At 44.2% G+C, this 20,684-nt stretch overlaps 1 protein-coding gene across 1 annotated transcript in view; it reads left to right on the top strand.

Moving 5' to 3' along the window:
* The first annotated feature begins 1,575 nt into the window (after positions 1-1,575).
* Positions 1,576-20,684, top strand: part of galnt12 (UDP-N-acetyl-alpha-D-galactosamine:polypeptide N-acetylgalactosaminyltransferase 12) — a 39,757-nt gene continuing 20,648 nt past the window's right edge. Inside the window, 6 exon segments of the mRNA XM_080786966.1 lie at positions 1,576-2,665; positions 4,462-4,735; positions 13,767-13,936; positions 18,977-19,002; positions 19,004-19,167; positions 20,374-20,559. Coding sequence (XP_080643092.1) covers positions 2,542-2,665; positions 4,462-4,735; positions 13,767-13,936; positions 18,977-19,002; positions 19,004-19,167; positions 20,374-20,559 — 944 coding nt within the window. The 5' untranslated portion in view covers positions 1,576-2,541.

Genomic DNA, 20,684 nt, shown 5'->3' with positions numbered 1-20,684 from the left:
GGGGGGGGGTTTAATGACGTCCGGCGGGCAGTCGTAGCTCGGAGGCCCCCTTGAGGGTGGAGGCCCGTTTCAATTGAAACTGGTGAAACATAGCAAAGGCCTCCTATGTATGTAGGCTACAAACTAAGCTATAGAGCAGAATGTCGACTTGTCGAGCCATGCGGCCAATAGGGCAGGAGCCTATAGTATCTCCTGTTTCTGTAGCGTGAGGCAATTTGGAAATGACGTCATAGTAGTCTATAACGTTTGTTTAAGGCACTTTTAACACAAATCTCATGGCAGCCAAGTCTATGGACTTTTAATGTTTGTTTTTGGAAACTGACGTGCCGACATGAGACGCAACGTGGCCAATATAAATACACCTTGTGTTGTGTATTGTGACTGGTTTCGTTTTATATAAACACACTGCATACATTCATGTCTCGAAGTGTAGATGAAGTGGCCGTGAATCTGCAATGAATGAAAATGACTCTGCAGCATAATGTGCAGGATTCTAAAAGTCAAAATGATGTTTCATTTCAACATTACCAGGCACCCCTCACCTTTTTATTTTTTGGAGTATTTCCAGTTCTCAATGCTTCAATTTACGTCTACTCAAAGGAAAGGAAAGGTACTATGTTTACCCAGGGTAACTGGACTATAAGCTCAAGAACTTGTTTACAGCCAGGCCCTGCTCATAGAACATTTCATGGTAGGGGTTCAATGCCTTGTCCAAGGGCACTTCAGTCCACTACATCTCCACTAAATTTAGTTGCTATAGTGACTGAATTAGTTTTGGGTTTTTTAGGCCTATAGGCCTATACTTTGGTTATTTGAAAATAGCCGATTGATCTACAAGCTCACAACGCATCTCTTGTTTGTAGATCAGCTATTTTCAAAGGTTTTTTTTATACATTTGGAAATGGGGACATTCCGCCTAAGAGTTAGAGCAGTGCCCGTTGGGCACTAGGCCTACTTGGAACTACGCAAGTTGGTAATGCATGCCCCACCCAGTTATGTCTGTGTCCCTTTTATGCGCATATATGGAGTTCTTTGTCAGGCATGCTCAAATGTGGAGTCTACACGCAGACGTCAGAACATCAATGTGATGTCTGATCAGGCCAGCTCCATATATATGGAGATCTAGGGGTGATCAGGTGTGATCAATAAAGAGGTCAAATTAAGCAGCTCATTACATTTATTTAAAAAAAACCTCTTATAAACAATATGATAGACAATTATAAAGTGGATTGATATCATAAAAGTATAACCACAATACTCCTTCCTCCCTTGTGTTTATTATTATTACTATTATCATCATCATTATCATTGTCATTACCATTATTATTATTATTATTATTATAATTTTTGTTGTCCTTCTGTTTGTATGTTTTGTTTTTGTCTTGTTTTTGTTTTGTTATGTTTGTTTTGTTGGAACTGTACTTGTAAAGTACAGTCCGTATTACTAGTATTCAATCAATTAGTCGTAGACAGTGGGTGATGCTTTTATTTTGAAAAAACAAACCGGGAAACAGCGCCGACAGACACACGTCTCCTGTCTCGACGCTCCTTGCCAGCCCGGGTTGAACTTTCTCTCCAAAACTTCAAGACAAGTAGCTGAAACGAGCCGAGCCGCTACATGTAGCCAGCCAACCTGAGCCGGCTACTATAGAGTCCCGTTAGCCGTTACAAGTAACACAGACAAGCAACAGACAGTTGGAGGACTCTTGGAATGGATACAATGATGCCACGATGAAAAACAAACCTCAATAAGGGCAGCCGGAGATACAGACGGCAGCGCGAAGATTAAAACGCATCCGAAAACAAGTTCAAAGGGACATGATCAGACTGTTGGTAAAACTTTTCTGAACAGATTGCCGAAGAAGCAGGAAGGACGGATCCCTGATGCAGCCAGCCAACAGAAGAGAAGACGCCGCGGCTATTTAAAACCCCCCCTCGTACTACGATGATGATTTGACCTGGATCTCACACTGATAATCCCTGCTGGAGCCTGGAGGTGTAAACACGTACACATTACCTATACCCTACAATACTCCTGCTAATCCTACGATCCTTGTCCAATGTCCATTATCATACCATACCACACCACGTCTACGGGCTCAGACAGCGAGACGCGACGCGTTCCGTTCAATCATCAACATATAACTGGCGGCTCCTTATCAAGTGAACGTCTGGTTTAGCTGCATGGAACTCAACTCAACTTCGCCTCCCGAGACAAAGTTGACCAGCCCCGCAGCGCTATAGCTACTCCCCCTCGACCTCCCCTCCCTTCCCACAAGACTTATTTTCTAAAACCGTCGCTGCGTAAAAATGCTGGATTACTTAATACGCGTTTCTGTTATAGTGCCAGCCAGGTTGAGTTGCGTTGCGGTGTGTGTGACTGTGTGTGTACACGGTATAGCGTGGTAGAATGAGTGTGTGCCGGCGGTTACTGGGTGTTGTTGGCAGTGCCAGGAAGAAGAAGACATGATGGAAACTGAACGACCGTTGACTCCAACGACATAAAGGAAGGAAGGAAGAGGTTTTTTTTTAGACACGTAGATGATGGCAACGCTGTGCGGCCGCAGGACCAACCGAGCCCGGCTTCTGCTGCTGCTGATCGGGGCGAGTCTGGTGGGATACCTCCTCCTGCTCAGGAGCCACTCCACCGCCGGTGGGGCCAGTGGTAGGGGCAGTGTGGATGGGTGCTACATCACTCACTTTGTTTTTATTTTATTTTTGAGGGGCGCTAGCCTTTCCTATGTCCAGCTTTGAGCGTTGGTGTAAACACACACATTGTCCTTTTTGATTGATTGATTGATTTTAAATGTATTAACAGTTTGCAGAATTACAGTAGGCCTACATTTCAAGCACAAACTCAATACTGTTAACTGTGAGTGGACGATCCAATTAAGCATTACACTTGTTTACAAGAGGGTCCACCATGTTCAATTCATCAAAACATTTAGAGACGTACAAATAGACACTACTATATAGACAAAGAACAGAACAGGAATTAATCATATATTCATCCTAACACAAACATTGGATTGCCATTGATGATGAATGGCCAGTTTTGAGTGTTTGTGCAAACACGAACATTGTTTTAACACAAACATCGAAGACAAAAGTGAGGACACAAATTGTGATTGGCCGAAATGAGATGATGTATGATGACGATAGACTTAAGTTCACACGGGTGTGATATATATATATTTTTTTTTTGTAGGCTACTTGACTAAATAAAAGTACAAAAGTATTGTCTTCAAAATGTACAGTATGTACTTGATTGTAGTACTAAAATAACTCGTTATGCAGAACGTGTCCCATTTTAAAGTTTTCAAATGTATAATATTCGTTTTGAAAATGGATCTACATACAAGAGTAGAGTTTATTTGTTTTGGTCATTATAACAAATCAATGCATGCTTTTTTTCCCCTGTTGCAAGTAAAAGTCATGGTATTCAAAACGTATATGCACTTAAGTAAAAAAAAAAAAGCAAAGCTATTCAAAGTAGGGAAAGTATGCAAAGGTCAAAGGTCAAAGTATAGGCTACTTTAAAGTAGGCATATTGAGCTGTGCATATACTGCAGCGTTGTTAGCTAAGTGTTGTTAGAGGCAGCGGTGGCCGAACGGTTTGCGGAGCGGTCTTGATATCGGAAGGTCGCTAGTTCGTATCCCCGGACCGGCACGTTAAAATTACCACCGCTGAAGTGCCCTTGAGCAAGGCATTGAACCCCTACCATGAAATGTTCTATATGAGCAGGGCCTGCAGGCTGTAAACAAGTTCTTGAGCTTAGTCCAGTTACCCTGGGTAAACATAGTACCTTTCCTTTCCTTAGTCCAGTTACCCTGGGTAAACATAGTACCTTTCCTTTCCTTTCGTGCCAAAAGAGTGTCTACTTATGAATTAGTCGTCTAATTAGTTTCCCAGGCTAATTATCAAAAAGCGGCACAAATTAGCTGACATCACCCTACGATATACCTTAATGTATACTTCTGTAGAATGATGGTTTAGTTTGCCAAAAATAAGTATTTTGGTCTCTAAAATAAATGGTCTCGTACTCCTTTTTCGTTTTTGTGTAGGACGTTGTTGTACTGTTAACCCATTTTGGGCGGGTACCCCTTTTGGTGTTTCAACTGAGCATTATGTTATACTTTAGCTATTGAAAAATAGTAGATCTACAAGCTCATAGCGCGCCACCGAGTGGCGCGCTACGAGCTTGTAGGTCTGCTATTTTTGAAAAATCGTAAAAATGCTTCACAAATCTTTGAATATACAGTATATTCTTTCAGAAGACTTTTTTATTTCGACGTTAAAACACCAAAAGCCGGTTCCTGCCCAAAATGGGTTAAGTAACTTGAAAAAATAACCATAACAACGTGTGTAATAATAATATTGTGAATTGTGATACAGCTTGGGAAAAAAAAATGATTGTGATATTATACTTTTTCCATATTATCGCCCACCCCGCCGTATAGCACACGGACTGCCCGAGGCCGCCGCACAGCGAGGAGAGGTGGAGGTGGAGGTGGAGAGGGTGGCGAGGAGGGAGCGCCTGAAGAGGCCGGTGTACCAGAAGCCGTTCCCGCTGGACCTGAGCGCCCCGGGGGAGATGGGGGCGGCCGTGAAGCTCAGCCTGGACGCGGAGGAGAGGAGGAAGGAGGAGGACGGCATCAAGAAGCACCAGATCAACACCTATGTGTCCGAGAGGATCTCGCTGCACCGCACGCTGCCCGAGAGATGGAACCCGCTGTGAGTTGGAATTATTATCAACCCATTCTGACCTGAGATCAGATTCATACGAGGTTTCCACTGGACACACACTGGTCTGATGAAACCCATTCTGACCTGAGATCAGATTCTAAAAAATGTCAGTCGTTCTTCGATTTTTCAAAAAATAGCAGACCTACAAGCTCGTAGCGCGCCACTCGGTGGCGCGCTATGAGCTTGTAGATCTGCTATTTTTCAATAGCTAAAGCATAACATGATGCCAACACCGAAATGGGTTCCCGGTCAGAATGGGTTATTAGAACTCATTCCCTGCTGCCAGGGTCGTTTTTTTAGTTACACATCTATCTTTCTTTTTTTTTTATGTTTTTTTGCCCCCAGAGGGCCTGCAGGGACATCTTTCACATCTTTGGGGGCGGGTGCGGGTGGTGGGGGGGGGGTTATTGATTCAAAATGGTCACAATCTCTAACCCGTTTTGACCTGAGATCAGATTCTAAAAAATGTTCTTCTACATCCCTGACAGTTTTCTGAAAAAGCTATGTTTCTATGTGAAGTCGTTCTTCTATTTTTCAAAAATAGCAGACCTACAAGCTCGTAGCGCGCCACTCGGTGGCGCGCTATGAGCTTGTAGATCTGCTATTTTTCAATAGCTAAAGCACATTAACATAATGCTAACACCAAAAGGGGGTTCCCACCCCCAAAATGAGCTAATATCTACCGAGTAGTATGCTTCCCTGTCGTTAAGCAACGCTCGCTTCCTCTTCTGCGGTCCGTTAATGAAATGATTCCCCCGCCCGTCCGCCATCACGACGTGTCGCGAGCTTGTAGATCGCCCCATATTCACTACTACTTAAAACATTTGTTTTCTAATTTATGGAATTGCTTTGAACTTTCTTTAATTTCTTCATGAAATTTCGGGAAAAAAAATAATTTAATTTATTTTTAATTGCCTTTTTGGGACTGTTTTTTGAAAATGTTTTGAAATAATAATAATTGAAAAAACAATGTGAGAAAGGAAAAATTAAGCGACCCATAAAAGTCAGTGTGTCTGCGACCCACTGTTTGGGAAGCAGTGGTCTATATGGTACCTGTATATGGGACCTGTATATGGGGCCTGTATATGGGGCACTGTTTGGGAAGCAGTGGTCTATATGGGACCTGTATATGGGACATATATGGGACATATATGGGGCACTGTTTGGGAAGCAGTGGTCTATATGGGACCTGTATATGGGACATATATGGGACATATATGGGGCACTGTTTGGGAAGCAGTGGCCTATATGGGACCTGTATATGGGACCTGTATATGGGACCTATATGGGGCACTGTTTGGGAAGCAGTGGCCTATATGGGACCTGTATATGGGACCTGTATATGGGACCTATATGGGGCACTGTTTGGGAAGCAGTGGCCTATATGGGACCTGTATATGGGACCTATATGGGGCACTGTTTGGGAAGCAGTGGTCTATATGGGACCTGTATATGGGACCTGTATATGGGACCTATATGGGGCACTGTTTGGGAAGCAGTGGTCTATATGGGACCTGTATATGGGACCTATATGGGGCACTGTTTGGGAAGCAGTGGTCTATATGGGACCTGTATATGGGACCTGTATATGGGACCTATATGGGGCACTGTTTGGGAAGCAGTGGCCTATATGGGACCTGTATATGGGACCTGTATATGGGACCTATATGGGGCACTGTTTGGGAAGCAGTGGCCTATATGGGACCTGTATATGGGACCTGTATATGGGACCTATATGGGGCACTGTTTGGGAAGCAGTGGTCTATATGGGACCTGTATATGGGACCTATATGGGGCACTGTTTGGGAAGCAGTGGTCTATATGGGACCTGTATATGGGACCTGTATATGGGACCTATATGGGGCACTGCTTGGGAAGCAGTGGCCTATATGGGACCTGTATATGGGACCTGTATATGGGGCACTGCTTGGGAAGCAGTGGCCTATATGGGACCTGTATATGGGACCTGTATATGGGGCACTGTTTGGGAAGCAGTGGTCTATATGGGACCTGTATATGGGACCTATATGGGGCACTGCTTGGGAAGCAGTGGCCTATATGGGACCTGTATATGGGACCTGTATATGGGACCTATATGGGGCACTGCTTGGGAAGCAGTGGCCTATATGGGACCTGTATATGGGACCTGTATATGGGACCTATATGGGGCACTGCTTGGGAAGCAGTGGCCTATATGGGACCTGTATATGGGACCTGTATATGGGGCACTGCTTGGGAAGCAGTGGTCTATATGGGACCTGTATATGGGACCTGTATATGGGACCTATATGGGGCACTGTTTGGGAAGCAGTGGTCTGTATGGCACTGCATGGTGGAAAATGATGCCCATACTGACACCCATATGACACATGGTGGTGACGGGATTTGGGGGGCTGAGATCATAGTTGGGTGTGTCTTACTTTTAGGTTAGCCCAGTGGCAAGCTTAACCGCTTGATCCACAAGTATCCCCAAGTATACTTCTGGGGGGAAATATCAGCCAAAAAGTTACCGATCTACAAGCTCACAGTCACAACTGCACGTTGCAATTGGGTCCTTTTTAAGAATTTTAATGATTCCCTCCCTTAATGGTCAGATTCCTTGACCAGTTCTCTTTAACGATTTGTATAGTGTGGGGTTACAAAATATAATACAAATGGACCTTTTTACAGGGCTGTAACTCTGAGAGGGTTCCATTTGTACACTCTAAGAGTTATGGTTGTTCCTTGCTATTGTAATTGTATAGCAGGCGCAAAGTCCACATACAGTAGCAACTCTGACAGTGTGGTAAAAACCGCCTCCCCAAACCGCATGTTTCAAGTGATGTAACCGATATCTGTTTCCTCAATTCCTCTCTTGTCCGCTTCAGGACTTCCTTGTATACACTCACACCTCAAAACCGCTAAAACCTGTTCATGCTATTAGCATAATATTATTACTTGTACTGCTGCTTATTTCTGACCTTTACACAAGGTGTTGTATTGTGTTTTCCATTTATTTGTCTAAAAGGAGTTGAGGGCTATAGGGATGTGTGTGGGAGAGCAATGCATGAGCACGCTATCTGTATCTGGTTCCATGTACAGTTTCAACTCAGACCCATTTCACCAGGGACAAATTAGCCATTGGGCCAGTGGGGCCGTGACCCAGGGGCCCTTGGTTCTCAGGGGCCCTACTGGGAAATTGAACCGCGCAGTACTAGGTTTGACACCCTGAAAAGGGCTCCTGGGGCCCTTCATTGGCCATTGATTTAGTTAAATTTAGGTCAAAAACTTAAAAAACAACACGGAAAAACACAAAAATGTTGCGCGCACGCGCGCTATGGGGGCCCTGCAAAAATGACTGGACCTCATGGGGGTTAATCAGTCCCTGCATTTCACTAGTAAAGGGTTTCATTGGTTAATAGATCTAGGACAGGTTGGATTTGCTTGATACCCTTAAACCCATTTCGACCTGAGGACGATTAAAAAAATGTCTGTTTGAAAATGACAGTTTTCTGAAAAAGCCATGTTTCTATGTCAGTCGTTCTTCGATTTTTCAAAAATAGCAGACCTATACAAGCTCGTAGCGTGCCACTCGGTGGCGCGCTATGAGCTTGTAGATCTGCTATTTCTCAATAGCTAAAGCATAACATAATGCTAACACCAAAAGTGGGTTAAAGATCCAGTAGGTAATAGATGTTGTTACATTTTATTTTGTCCCTAGACGGGTGACAAAGGACACACCTGAATAACTGAGTGGACAGTGGACACACAATGAATTTGACCTAGATTTCTGATCAACATTTGGGCGCGGCCCGGCCGGGCCATAGCTATTGAGCCCACCTGAGAGGGCAGAAGGTCCACTGTTCGATTCTCCATTCTCTGCTATTGTCGAAGAACGACAGACATAATAGAAAGTAACATAGCTTTTTCAGAAAACTGTCATTTTCAAACAGACATTTTTTAAATCTGATCTCGGGTCAGAATGGGTTACATAGTTTTTTTTTAGACGGAATGTATAAACAGCAACAGAGTACAGTCAAACACTCCAAAAGGGATTGCACCATTGTTTCCATTTAGGCCCTTGCAATCAATTCATAGACATGACATGAACAATAACGACAACAACATTAAACCCTCTACTAGTCTATAGTCCGAGTTGAAAGCAGAGATTAAAATAGGGTGCATTTTGTCATCCCAAAACGCAGTTTTATAGTTAAGGGACGCAATAAAACAATGACCTCTGCATCCACGGGATGCACTACTGTACCGTTTATTTTACTATAGCTTTAGTTATAATAATCATTTCTTCTTCTGTTTTCTACATGAATATAACCACATTATAGCCATATAAAATGAAATGGGAGTTAAATGCTGCAATTTGGGAATTTGGGAAGCAGTGGTCTATATGGGACCTGTATATGGGACCTATTTGGGGCACTGTTTGGGAAGCAGTGGTCTATATGGGACTGCATGTGGAAAATGATGCCCATACTGACACCCATACAGTATGACACATGGTGGTGACGGGAGTTGGGGGGGCGGTGAGATCATAGTTGGGTGTGTCTTACTTTTAGGTTAGGCCAGTGGCAAAGCTTAACCGCTTGATCCACAAGTATCCCTAAGTATTCTGGGGGGAAATATCAGCCAAAAGTTACCGATCTACAAGCTCACAGTCACAACTGCACGTTGCAATTGGGTCCTTTTTAAGAATTGTAATGATTCCCTCCCTTAATGGTCAGATTCCTTGACCAGTTCTCTTTAACGATTTGTATAGTGTGGGGTTACAAAATATAATACAAATGGACCTTTTTACAGGGCTGTAACTCTGAGAGGGCAGTGTTGCCAACTTAGCGGATTTGTCGCCATATTTAGCTTCTTTCCAGACCCCCCTAGCGACTGAATTAGTGAAAAGCTTCTGGCGAGAAATCTAGCTTTTTTTCCTCAGTGAATTGGGGACAAATCGTGTTGACAGGCGCCAGATATGCGCCAGAGATAAAATCCAAACAGTGTAAAAAAACAGTGTCAGGCAGCCACCACGGTAAGGTGATGGTTCCTTGGAGAGGATTTTATTTTTTGTTGTTTTTTAATGGGTAGGGGTTTTTCGACGCAGCAGCTGCAGAGGCACTCTGTGCTGTGGTCTGAACTCTGAAATTTCGCTGCTCGTTTAAACTCATTGTAATATAAAAAAAACAGCAAGAGATGATACAAACTATAAGTGCACATAAATGACAATTTTTTTTCTGGGCTGGCTACATATTTTCGTTGCTAGGGGCGCCTAAAAGTCGCTAGGGACGCAAAAAAGTCGCTAGGGGCGGCGCGCGTTACGCGCGCATATCCCACCCCTGGCGACTTTTAGCTACTTTTCGAGGAGCCACTAGCTACTTCCGTTAGTGGAGAGTTGGCAACACTGTGAGAGGGTTCCATTTGTACACTCTAAGAGTTATGGTTGTTCCTTGCTATTGTAATTGTATAGCAGGACGCAAAGTCCACATAGCAACTCTGACAGTGTGGTAAAAACCGCCTCCCCAAACCGCATGTTTCAAGTGATGTAACCTATATCTGTTTCCTCAATTCCTCTCTTGTCCGCTTCAGGACTTCCTTGTATACACTCACACCTCAAAACCGCTAAAACCTGTTCATGCTATTAGCATAATATTATTACTTGTACTGCTGCTTATTTCTGACCTTTACACAAGGTGTTGTATTGTGTTTTCCATTTATTTGTCTAAAAGGAGTTGAGGGCTATAGGGATGTGTGTGGGAGAGCAATGCATGAGCACGCTATCTGTATCTGGTTCCATGTACAGTTTCAACTCAGACCCATTTCACCAGGGACAAATTAGCCATTGGGCCGTGGCCCAGGGGCCCTTGGCTCTCAGGGGCCCTACTGGGAAATTGAACCGCGCAGTACTAGGTTTGACACCCTGAAAAGGGCTCCTGGGGCCCTTCATTGGCCATTGATTTAGTTAAATTTAGGTCAAAAACATGAAAAAAACACGGAAAAACACAAAAATGTTGCACGCACGCGCGCTATGGGGGCCCTGCAAAAATGACCGGACCTCATGGGGGTTAATCTGTCCCTGCATTTCACTAGTAAAGGGTTTCATTGGTTAATAGATCTAGGACAGGTTGGATTTGCTTGATACCCTTAAACCCATTTCGACCTGAGGACGATTAAAAAAAATGTCTGTTTGAAAATGACAGTTTTCTGAAAAAGCTTCTATGTTTCTATGTCAGTCGTTCTTCGATTTTTCAAAAATAGCAGACCTATACAAGCTCGTAGCGCGCCACTCGGTGGCGCGCTACGAGCTTGTAGATCTGCTATTTCTCAATAGCTAAAGCATAACATAATGCTAACACCAAAAGTGGGTTAAAGATCCAGTAGGTAATAGATGTTGTTACATTTTATTTTGTCCCTAGACGGGTGACAAAGGAAAGACCTGAATAACTGAGTGGACAGTGGACACACAATGAATTTGACCTAGATTTCTGATCAACATTTGGGCGCGGCCCGGCCGGGCCATAGCTATATTGAGCCCACCTGAGAGGCAGAAGGTCCACTGTTCGATTCTCCATTCTCTGCTATTTTTGAAAAATCGAAGAACGACAGACATATAGAAACATAAGCTTTTTCCAGAAAACTGTCATTTTCAAACAGACATTTTTTTAGAATCTGATCTCAGTTCTGAATGGGTTAAATAGCTTTTTTTTTAGACGGAATGTATAAACAGCAACAGAGTACAGTCAAACACTCCAAAAGGGATTGCACCATTGTTTCCATTTAGGCCCTTGCGATCAATTCATAGACATGACATGAACAATATAACGACAACAACATTAAACTCTCTACTAGTCTATAGTCCCAGTTGAAAGCAGAGATTAAAATAGGGTGCATTTTGTCATCCCAAAACGCAGTTTTATAGTTAACCCATTCTGACCTGAGATCAGATTCTAAAAATGTCAGTCGTTCTATCGATTTTTCAATAGCTAAAGCATAACATGATGCTAAACACGAAAATGGGTTCCCGTTCAGAATGGGTTAAGGGACAAAATAAAACAACGACCTCTGCATCCACGGGATACACTACTGTACTGTTTATTTTACTATAGCTTTAGTTATAATAATAATTTCTTCTTCTGTTTTCTACATGAATATAACCACATTATAGCCATATAAAATGAAATGGGAGTTAAATGCTGCAATTTGTAAAAATAAAAAAGGCAAAATATGACTCCTAACGTCGCTGAAGTGGGACTCATCTAATGTCCCGGCTGGGACTCATCTAAAAGAGCATCCCTGCATTTACACTTTTGATTGATTGATTGAAATATGTATTAACAGTTTGCAGAATTACAGTACATTTCAAGCACAAACTCAATACAAAGACTGTTAACTGTGAGTGGACGACCCAATTAAGCATTACACTTGTTTACAACAGGGTCCGCCATGTTCAATTCATCAAAACATTTAGAGACGTACAAATAGACACTTCTATATAGTTAAAGAACCACTGTGAAACTGTACTTTGAACAGTTTCTTCCATCTACCAGTACATCAAATCTCTTTGCCAAAAGGTTGCCACTCTACAATCAGACGCTCACAACACATTGCAACTAACTAGGTTTGGGGAGCAGTGGCGTGCACAGACATTTGGAGGGGCAGGTGCTCAAGTGAAAAAAAGGGGCACCTTGTGCAGCACGTGGAACCGGCCGGTTGCCTTGGCTTAACCCATTCTGACCTGAGATCAGATTCAGAAAATGTCTGTGACATGACAATGGCTACGTTTACATGAAGGGTGATCATTCCGAATAAATACTTCCGAATAAAATACATCCGATGTAATGTTTTTTGCCGCGAGTTTACATGGGAAATGGTCATTCCGAATGAGTGTTTATATGGAGAAGTGATAGAAGACATGATACATGTTATTTCACGTGAAACTACGCCATCTGTTGGACACATAAAATATAGGCAACACTGATGATTATTATTGTATCGGGTCGCTCGTTATTTTTGAGAGAGAGAGAGAGAGAGAGACCGTTGAACACACACACACACACACACACACAGACACACACACACACACACACACACACACACACACACACACACACACACACACACACTGTGACACACACACACACACACACACACACACAGATCAGGGGTATCTCATCTGCTGCTGCTCCACGTTTTTTTTGTGGATTTCGGATCTGAAAAAAGGAACGAAATAACGCGCTCTATGTGCAAACTCCTCGGCGCCGACGGCGCGCCTTGGATATGAGCGCCTTGGAGCATGCTCAGAAAGACCAGAATGAATTTACATCCGAAGCAGTGTATACATGAGTCAAATTTATTTCAATCGCATTGAAAATCGGAGTAATCCGGCCAGTGACATCGGAATGGTTTTTAGATCGCATCGAGCGTTTTCATTCGGATGTAAGTTTTTGTAGGTGTTTACATAACAACGTTTAATAGGATTGAACTTCTATTCGGAATGAAAAGGGGATTTAACTGCTCATGTAAACGTAGCCAATGACAGTTTTCTGAAAAAGCTATGTTTCACTCGGTGGCGCGCTATGACCTTGTAGATCTGCTATTTTTCAATAGCTAACACCACAAGGGGTTCCCGCCCAAAATGGGTTAATAGTGTGATTTTTTTTTAGATTTTGGGGCATAAATAATATATTAGAAGCTTTTTTTTTTTAAATCAAGAATTGATCAATGTCACCATGGTCCACAGTACACGTGTACAGTGTGTTTTCTTTTTTTCAAAAGGGCACATTACTGTCCAGAGGGCAAAGGGCAGGTGCTCTATACAGCACCACCTAGTGTCGACCTGTGCACGCCACTGTTGGGGAGGAACCCCTGAGGGTCCCTGGAGGACACCACACTGTCCTAGATAGTTTTTAAATGATCGGATCGGTACTCGAGTTCTGGGTATCGGGGAGGAAGGAACAAAATGCCACCGGTGGTACATTCTCTATACTACTGTGTCCATTGCTAACACTCGCCCCGTCCGTCCTTCTGCCCGGTCCAGATGCAGGGACCTGCAGTACGACTACAGCTCGCTGCCCACCACCTCGGTGGTCATCGCCTTCTACAACGAGGCCTGGTCCACGCTGCTCCGGACGGTCCACAGCGTGCTGGAGACGTCGCCCGACGTCCTGCTGAAGGAGGTGGTGCTGGTGGACGACTACAGTGACCGAGGTATGGAACGGATGGATGGATGGATGGACAGAAACCTGATAGAAAGTCGCTTGTTTTCAACCCTTTTTCACATCAAGGTCCCATATTTTAGGTCCCACATTTCACCGCTGGCAGTCACTACTCAATGTTCATTTGCAGAGCCGATTGGTCCTATACGCAGACTACGCAGGCTGCGTAGCGCCCCCGATTCCCCCAGAAGGCCAGAGGGTTGCGCTCTACCGCAACGAATAGGTCTCAGGTCTTGTTTTTGTCCTCTTTCTTTCTCATTGTATGGATTTTGGCCCGTAGTTTCTCTCTGTCGTTTTTATCTGGCAGGCTATAACCAACCAGGGCCCTGTATGCAAATATAAAAAAATGTATACGAGTATATACAGAAGGACGAGACTAATATCCACACAGTGATATATCACTACGCAATAAGGCTAGGTTAATATATTGCAAGACCAGTCCTCCCAATGTTTACTTTAAACCCCAGATTTGTGTGTACTCAACAGGTTTCTATCGGCTCTCTATTAGACTGCAAAGTAATTAAAAAGTACTTAAGGTAGTTACTTGCCTGCAGTCACAGGAAGGAATGTGCTCACTGACTCTACGGTAGCATTTAAGTTGGGGCATCACTCTCTGTGTGTGTGTGTGTGTGTGTGTGTGTGTGTGTGTGTGTGTGTGTGTGTGTGTGTGTGTGTGTGTGTGTGTGTGTGTGTGTGTGTGTGTGTGTGCAATATGTCTGCTGCTGCATTTTTCAGAGACAGTTTCAATGGGCATGGCAGCCATATTGACATGAAATGGCAGGGTAAATACAGGTGTTGCTAACGATACCGCCTGTAATTAAGGCTCCATTCCATTCGGAGTATAGCAGCGGCAGTCTTTTTTTCTTTCCACTGTGAGCCGTGTGTGCAGAACAATATATAAAACACTCACACGCTGCAGGTTGACCTGAATGGAATGCAGCCCGTAAGCAGCACCGGTTACTCCTATTCCCATAGTAACTTTGCTATAGATCAGGGCAACTGTTTGACATGCCCATGTTTTTTTATGTTTTAGTCAGTGTTTAATTATGACACCATATCAAATCAAAATAAAATGTTTTTTTATTGACTGTTTTTCAATGTCCTTCACACTTGCTAGGGGACAGTGTTGGGGGTGTTGCACATGGCACCCGTGGGTGCTTGCTAGGGGACAGTGTTGGGGGTGTTGCACATGGCACCCGTGGGTGCTTGCTAGGGGACAGTGTTGGGGGGTGTTTTAATGGCACCCGTGGGTGCTTGCTAGGGGACAGTGTTGGGGGTGTTGCATGGCACCAGTGGGTGCTTGCTAGGGGACAGTGTTGGGGGTGTTGCACATGGCACCCGTGGGTGCTTGCTAGGGGACAGTGTTGGGGGTGTTGCACATGGCACCCGTGGGTGCTTGCTAGGGGACAGTGTTGGGGGTGTTGCATGGCACCAGTGGGTGCTTGCTAGGGGACAGTGTTGGGGGTGTTGCACATGGCACCCGTGGGTGCTTGCTAGGGGACAGTGTTGGGGGTGTTGCATGGCACCCGTGGGTGCTTGCTAGGGGACAGTGTTGGGGGTGTTGCATGGCACCAGTGGGTGCTTGCTAGGGGACAGTGTTGGAGGTGTTGCACATGGCACCCGTGGGTGCTTGCTAGGGGACAGTGTTGGGGGTGTTGCATGGCACCCGTGGGTGCTTGCTAGGGGACAGTGTTGGGGGTGTTGCACATGGCACCTGTGGGTTCCTTGCTAGGGGACAGTGTTGGGGGTGTTGCACATGGCACCTGTGGGTGCTTGCTAGGGGACAGTGTTGGGGGTGTTGCATGGCACCCATGGGTGCTTGCTAGGGGACAGTGTTGGGGGTGTTGCATGGCACCTGTGGGTGCTTGCTAGGGGACAGTGTTGGGGGGTTGCCTACTCCTACTTTTTCAGTAACAGGATCTTCTCCAGCTCTTTAGTTAAAACAGACAAATACACTTTCAGGTCAGACATTTTTGATGGCCGATATTTGTGTTTTGTAATAATTGTCAAAAGTACAATGAACATAGGCTGCTGAGAGTAAAAGTACAGTATTGGAAAATGGAGAACCTGAGAACATGCACTTACTTATACTTACTTATACTTGCTTCACTCTAAACCACTGGCTAAAAAAAAGAAAAACTTTAATGAAGGTCTCTCTACTAAAATAAAATGATGAACCATCTAACGAGGCCTTAACTGTAAATCCCTTTTTAATATAAAGGCAAAAATTCCCGCCCCTGTATGCTCTGTCACATTTGTAATTATATATCCGATTAGAGACGTAGCAACGAGGTGATTAAAGATGCCGTGAGGATGTGTGCAGACTCTCTCTCATTCATGACAAAGTTAAACTCATTATGTAATTGCATTTTCCTAACCCATTAAACCCGGGAAAGCGTCGAGTGTCATTTTCAGGTTTGTGGTTCTCAAAGTGAACGGATTGAAGCAAGACGGAGTTATAATGCCGTGGCGTCACCATCATTTTAACCACTTCAACTATTATGTTATACTTTGGCTATTCAAAGAAAAATGGCAGATATACAAGCCCACAGCGTGTCACTTCATGCCACGCTATATGACCTTGTAGATCTGCCATTAAAAAAAAAAAAATCTTAAATGTGTTGCATATTTTTTAAACTGAAAAGGACAGGAAAAAAACAGTGCCCTTTCTTCCTTTGAATGTATTGACGGAGTCAACCGTCTGTCTCTGAGAGAGACTATCGATTTAGTAGACATCTGGAGAAGCAACATCAGGTCTTTGTGGTTTAAACGCTGTAAAGTACTGTCGACCCGAGAATGAACTAACTTCAGCAGGGAGACAATGGTGGCAAAAACCAAAGAGTCTCCTACTCCCTTTTTATTTTAATTAAAACGCACCAAGTATAGCTAAATAATTATAGATAAGACCTCGGCGAATTATGTGTTTTAAAATCCCTTCACCTCGTCGCCAAACACTTTCCATGCATATTTTGTTCCTCTCTCTCATTTTAGTGAATGTCACACCGGACACTTATGAGTCTAATAATGAGTACACCTTCATCATTGACTGTCCTGCTGTTACCTTTTGTCCCCAAAATGTTCCCGGGATAAAATGATAATGAACCATATATTATTCGCACGGCGGCCATGTTGGAAAGAGCATGGTGGCAGGGCTGGGGAACGTTGTTGACACCGCCCTACCCTACCCTACTGACCGTGCACAAGCAAACAGTGAAATACATGGACAAGCAACGGAGTGCATCATGGCGCTCCAAGGTTTCGCGCCCCAAATCAAGAGAAATGCGGAAGTATAGAGTGCTTCAAATGTCCACTGAGCAACTTCCATTGAAATGAATAGCAGAGGGCGAGGGGCGGTCTGCCCTCAAGTTTAATTATATATTACTCTATGGTGGCAACGGGTGGCCAGTGGCGTGCACAGATAGACACTAGGGGGTGCCAGAGCACCCCCTGCCCTTTTGGCAATGTGCCCCTTGAAAATACAAAAAAAAAACATTTTTTTGTACAGTATGTGGACCATGTTGACATTGATCAATTCTTGATAAAAAAAATATTATTTAGGCCCCAAAATCTCTAAATCTCTATTAAGACAACTGGCCGGTTCCACGCACTGCACAAGGTGCCCTTTTTTTCCACTTGAGCACCTGCCCCTCTAAATGTCTGTGCACGCCACTGCAGGTGGCATTTCATCAGTGGTGGAAAGTAACAAAGTACATTTTACTCAAGTGATCACCTGGTTATTCCTTTTTTTTCTCCTCGCATTTACTCAAGTACTTTACTTGAGGTAGCCTACTTTACTGGGAGTATTTACAATTTTCAATACTTCGATTCCTTTAATGATTCCAATAGGGAGGTCTGTACAAAATGATCGTTCCATGTGTACACTCTCAAACCTTAAAAAAATGTCAACAACCACCAAACATGTGATGAAGTCCACATACATGTGATGAAGTCCACATCCACATACCAGCTCTGACGGCGTGTAGAAACGACGCTTCAAGAAACGGTTCCAAATAATTATGATGGCACAATGGTTGGATCGGATTCATCCGGTTCCGGGATCCCGACCCAACCCTGGTCACACCATGACGTGGCTCTCCCTCCATCTGCACCAGGTCTTCTTTGTGTATTTAAGATAACGGGGAAAGAAAAGCAAACTCTGGGCCGGAATTACACACGACTGCCTTGAGCTACGCCCGTGTAAGCACACACTCACTCGGCCGGGTACACACACACACACACACACACACACACACACACCTCGGTACACGGATATGCGCACGCACACTCGCACGCACGCGCGCACACACACACAAGACTCTTATCTACCTGAATGTAACAAGCATTCTGGTAGACTTTGGTGTTATCCATTTAGCAATATTGTATTACTGTTCCTTTTGTACGTTTTTACAAACTGTTCTAGTATTTAATCAATCAATGCATACGTTGGTTATAGACATGCCAACAGTCATTAGTCAGACAACCCCCGTGCTGCAGGTTAAAAATCACCCGTGGCTCCAGACATGCGTGGCGGGTTAAAAAAAAATAATCACCCGTGGCTTCCTGTGAGCTTAGGGTATTTGGGGGGAGGAGGGTGTCTGTCTCATGGTGTGTCTGACTGTTGTTGGTGTTGGCATCATGAAAAATAGCAGATCTACAAGCTCGTAGCGCGCCACTCGGTGGCGCGCTATGAGCTTGTAGGTCTGCTGTTTTTTTTTTTAAATCGAAGAACGACATAAACATAGCTTTTTCAGAAAACTGTCAGGATGTAGAAGAACATGTTTAGAATCTGATCTCAGGTCAGAATGGTAAACTGTCAGGATGTAGAAGAACATGTTTAGAATCTGATCTCGGGTCAGAATGGTAAACTGTCAGGATGTAGAAGAACATGTTTAGAATCTGATCTCGGGTCAGAATGGTAAACTGTCAGGATGTAGAAGAACATGTTTAGAATCTGATCTCGGGTCAGAATGGTAAACTGTCAGGATGTAGAAGAACATGTTTAGAATCTGATCTCAGGTCATTAACTCCGCAGCTCACCTGAAGGAGCCGCTGGAAGAACTACATCGCGGGCCTCAGGAAGGTGCGTCTGGTCCGCGCCACCAAGCGGGAGGGGCTGGTCCGAGCCCGCCTGCTCGGCGCCTCCATCACCAGCGGGGACGTGCTGACCTTCCTGGACTGCCACTGCGAGTGCCACGAGGGCTGGCTGGAGCCCCTGCTGCACAGGTGGGGAGACCCCGTTGGTTGGTGACCGGCGACCACGCCTCTTTTTGAGATTTAGGACAGTGGTCCCCCCCCCCAACCTTTTCATGTCATGGAGGACCCCCCCTAATTGACACTAATTAATTAGCCCCGCGGACCCCCCCATTTGAAAAGATATGCCAGGGACCCCCATAAGAGAAGATTTTTATGGCTCTAAGCAATGATTCTCAACCCCGTCTAATTTCAAGGACCCACAGTTTGACATGCATATTAGTCCACAGACCCCCGTTTAATGGCATTTCTATCTCTGAGACCCCAATTTATATTGTAAACTCAATATGAATTTAACGGGTCCATTTGGTTCCATTTGTACACTCAAGAGTTCCAGACCCATAAGGGTCCATTTGGTTCCAAACTATAATTTAGCTGGGGACCCTCTGGAACTTCCTCAATGACCCCTGGGGGTCCCCAGACCCTTAATCTTAACTTTTCAGAAATTAGAATGGAATTGCAACCAAGATAATTTCATGAATAAAAAAAAAAGAAATTCAATTGTTTATTTTTTACAAACTATAAAAATATACAAACTAGCAGATCTACAAGCTACAAGCTGTTTTATTTTGTTATGTATTGTTTTGGTTTCATGAAAGGCGCTATAGAGTTTTGGAAACCTAACTTTAGCTTATCATTTCTCGCCCCTCAACCAGTCCATTGTAACCAGATAGACGATAGATTGAAGAGGAGAAACCAGTCCATTGCAACCCGATAGACTGATAGATTGAAGGGGAGAAACCAGTCCATTGTAACCAGATAGACTGATAAATTGAAGAGGAGAAACCAGTCCATTGTAACCAGATAGACTGATAGATTGAAGGGGAGAAACCAGTCCATTATAACCAGATAGATTGAACCCTCAACCAGTCCATTGTAACCAGATAGACTGATAGATTGAAGGGGAGAAACCAGTCCATTGCAACCAGATAGACTGATAGATTGAAGAGGAGAAACCAGTCCATTGTAACCCGATAGACTGATAGATTGAAGAGGAGAAACCAGTCCATTGCAACCCGATAGACTGATAGATTGAAGAGGAGAAACCAGTCCATTGCAACCAGATAGACTGATAGATTCAAGGGGAGAAACCAGTCCATTGTAACCAGATAGACTGATAAATTGAAGGGGAGAAATAATCGACCAAAGTTATGTTTCTGATCTTTTTCCCCGTCACAGGATAAAAGAGGAGCCGTCTGCCGTGGTGACCCCGGTGATCGACGTCATCGACTGGAACACCTTCCAGTACCTGGGCAACGCCGGGGAGCCGCAGATCGGCGGCTTCGACTGGCGCCTGGTGTTCACGTGGCACACCGTGCCCGACTACGAGCAGAAGCGCCGCCGCTCGCCCACCGACGTCATCAGGTGTGTAAAAGGAACGTGTTGTAATGGGGAAAAGGCCGTAGCACTTGCCGTATAGCACTTGCCCACGACCTTACAGGCGTATGCAAAAGGCTCAACTTACAGTATATAACTTATATATATTATTT

Source organism: Protomyctophum bolini, assembly GCF_963924005.1.
Source record: "Protomyctophum bolini genome assembly, chromosome: 17".
NCBI classification, from domain to species: Eukaryota; Metazoa; Chordata; class Actinopteri; order Myctophiformes; family Myctophidae; genus Protomyctophum; species Protomyctophum bolini.
This window is presented reverse-complemented; position numbering and strand designations above follow the sequence as displayed.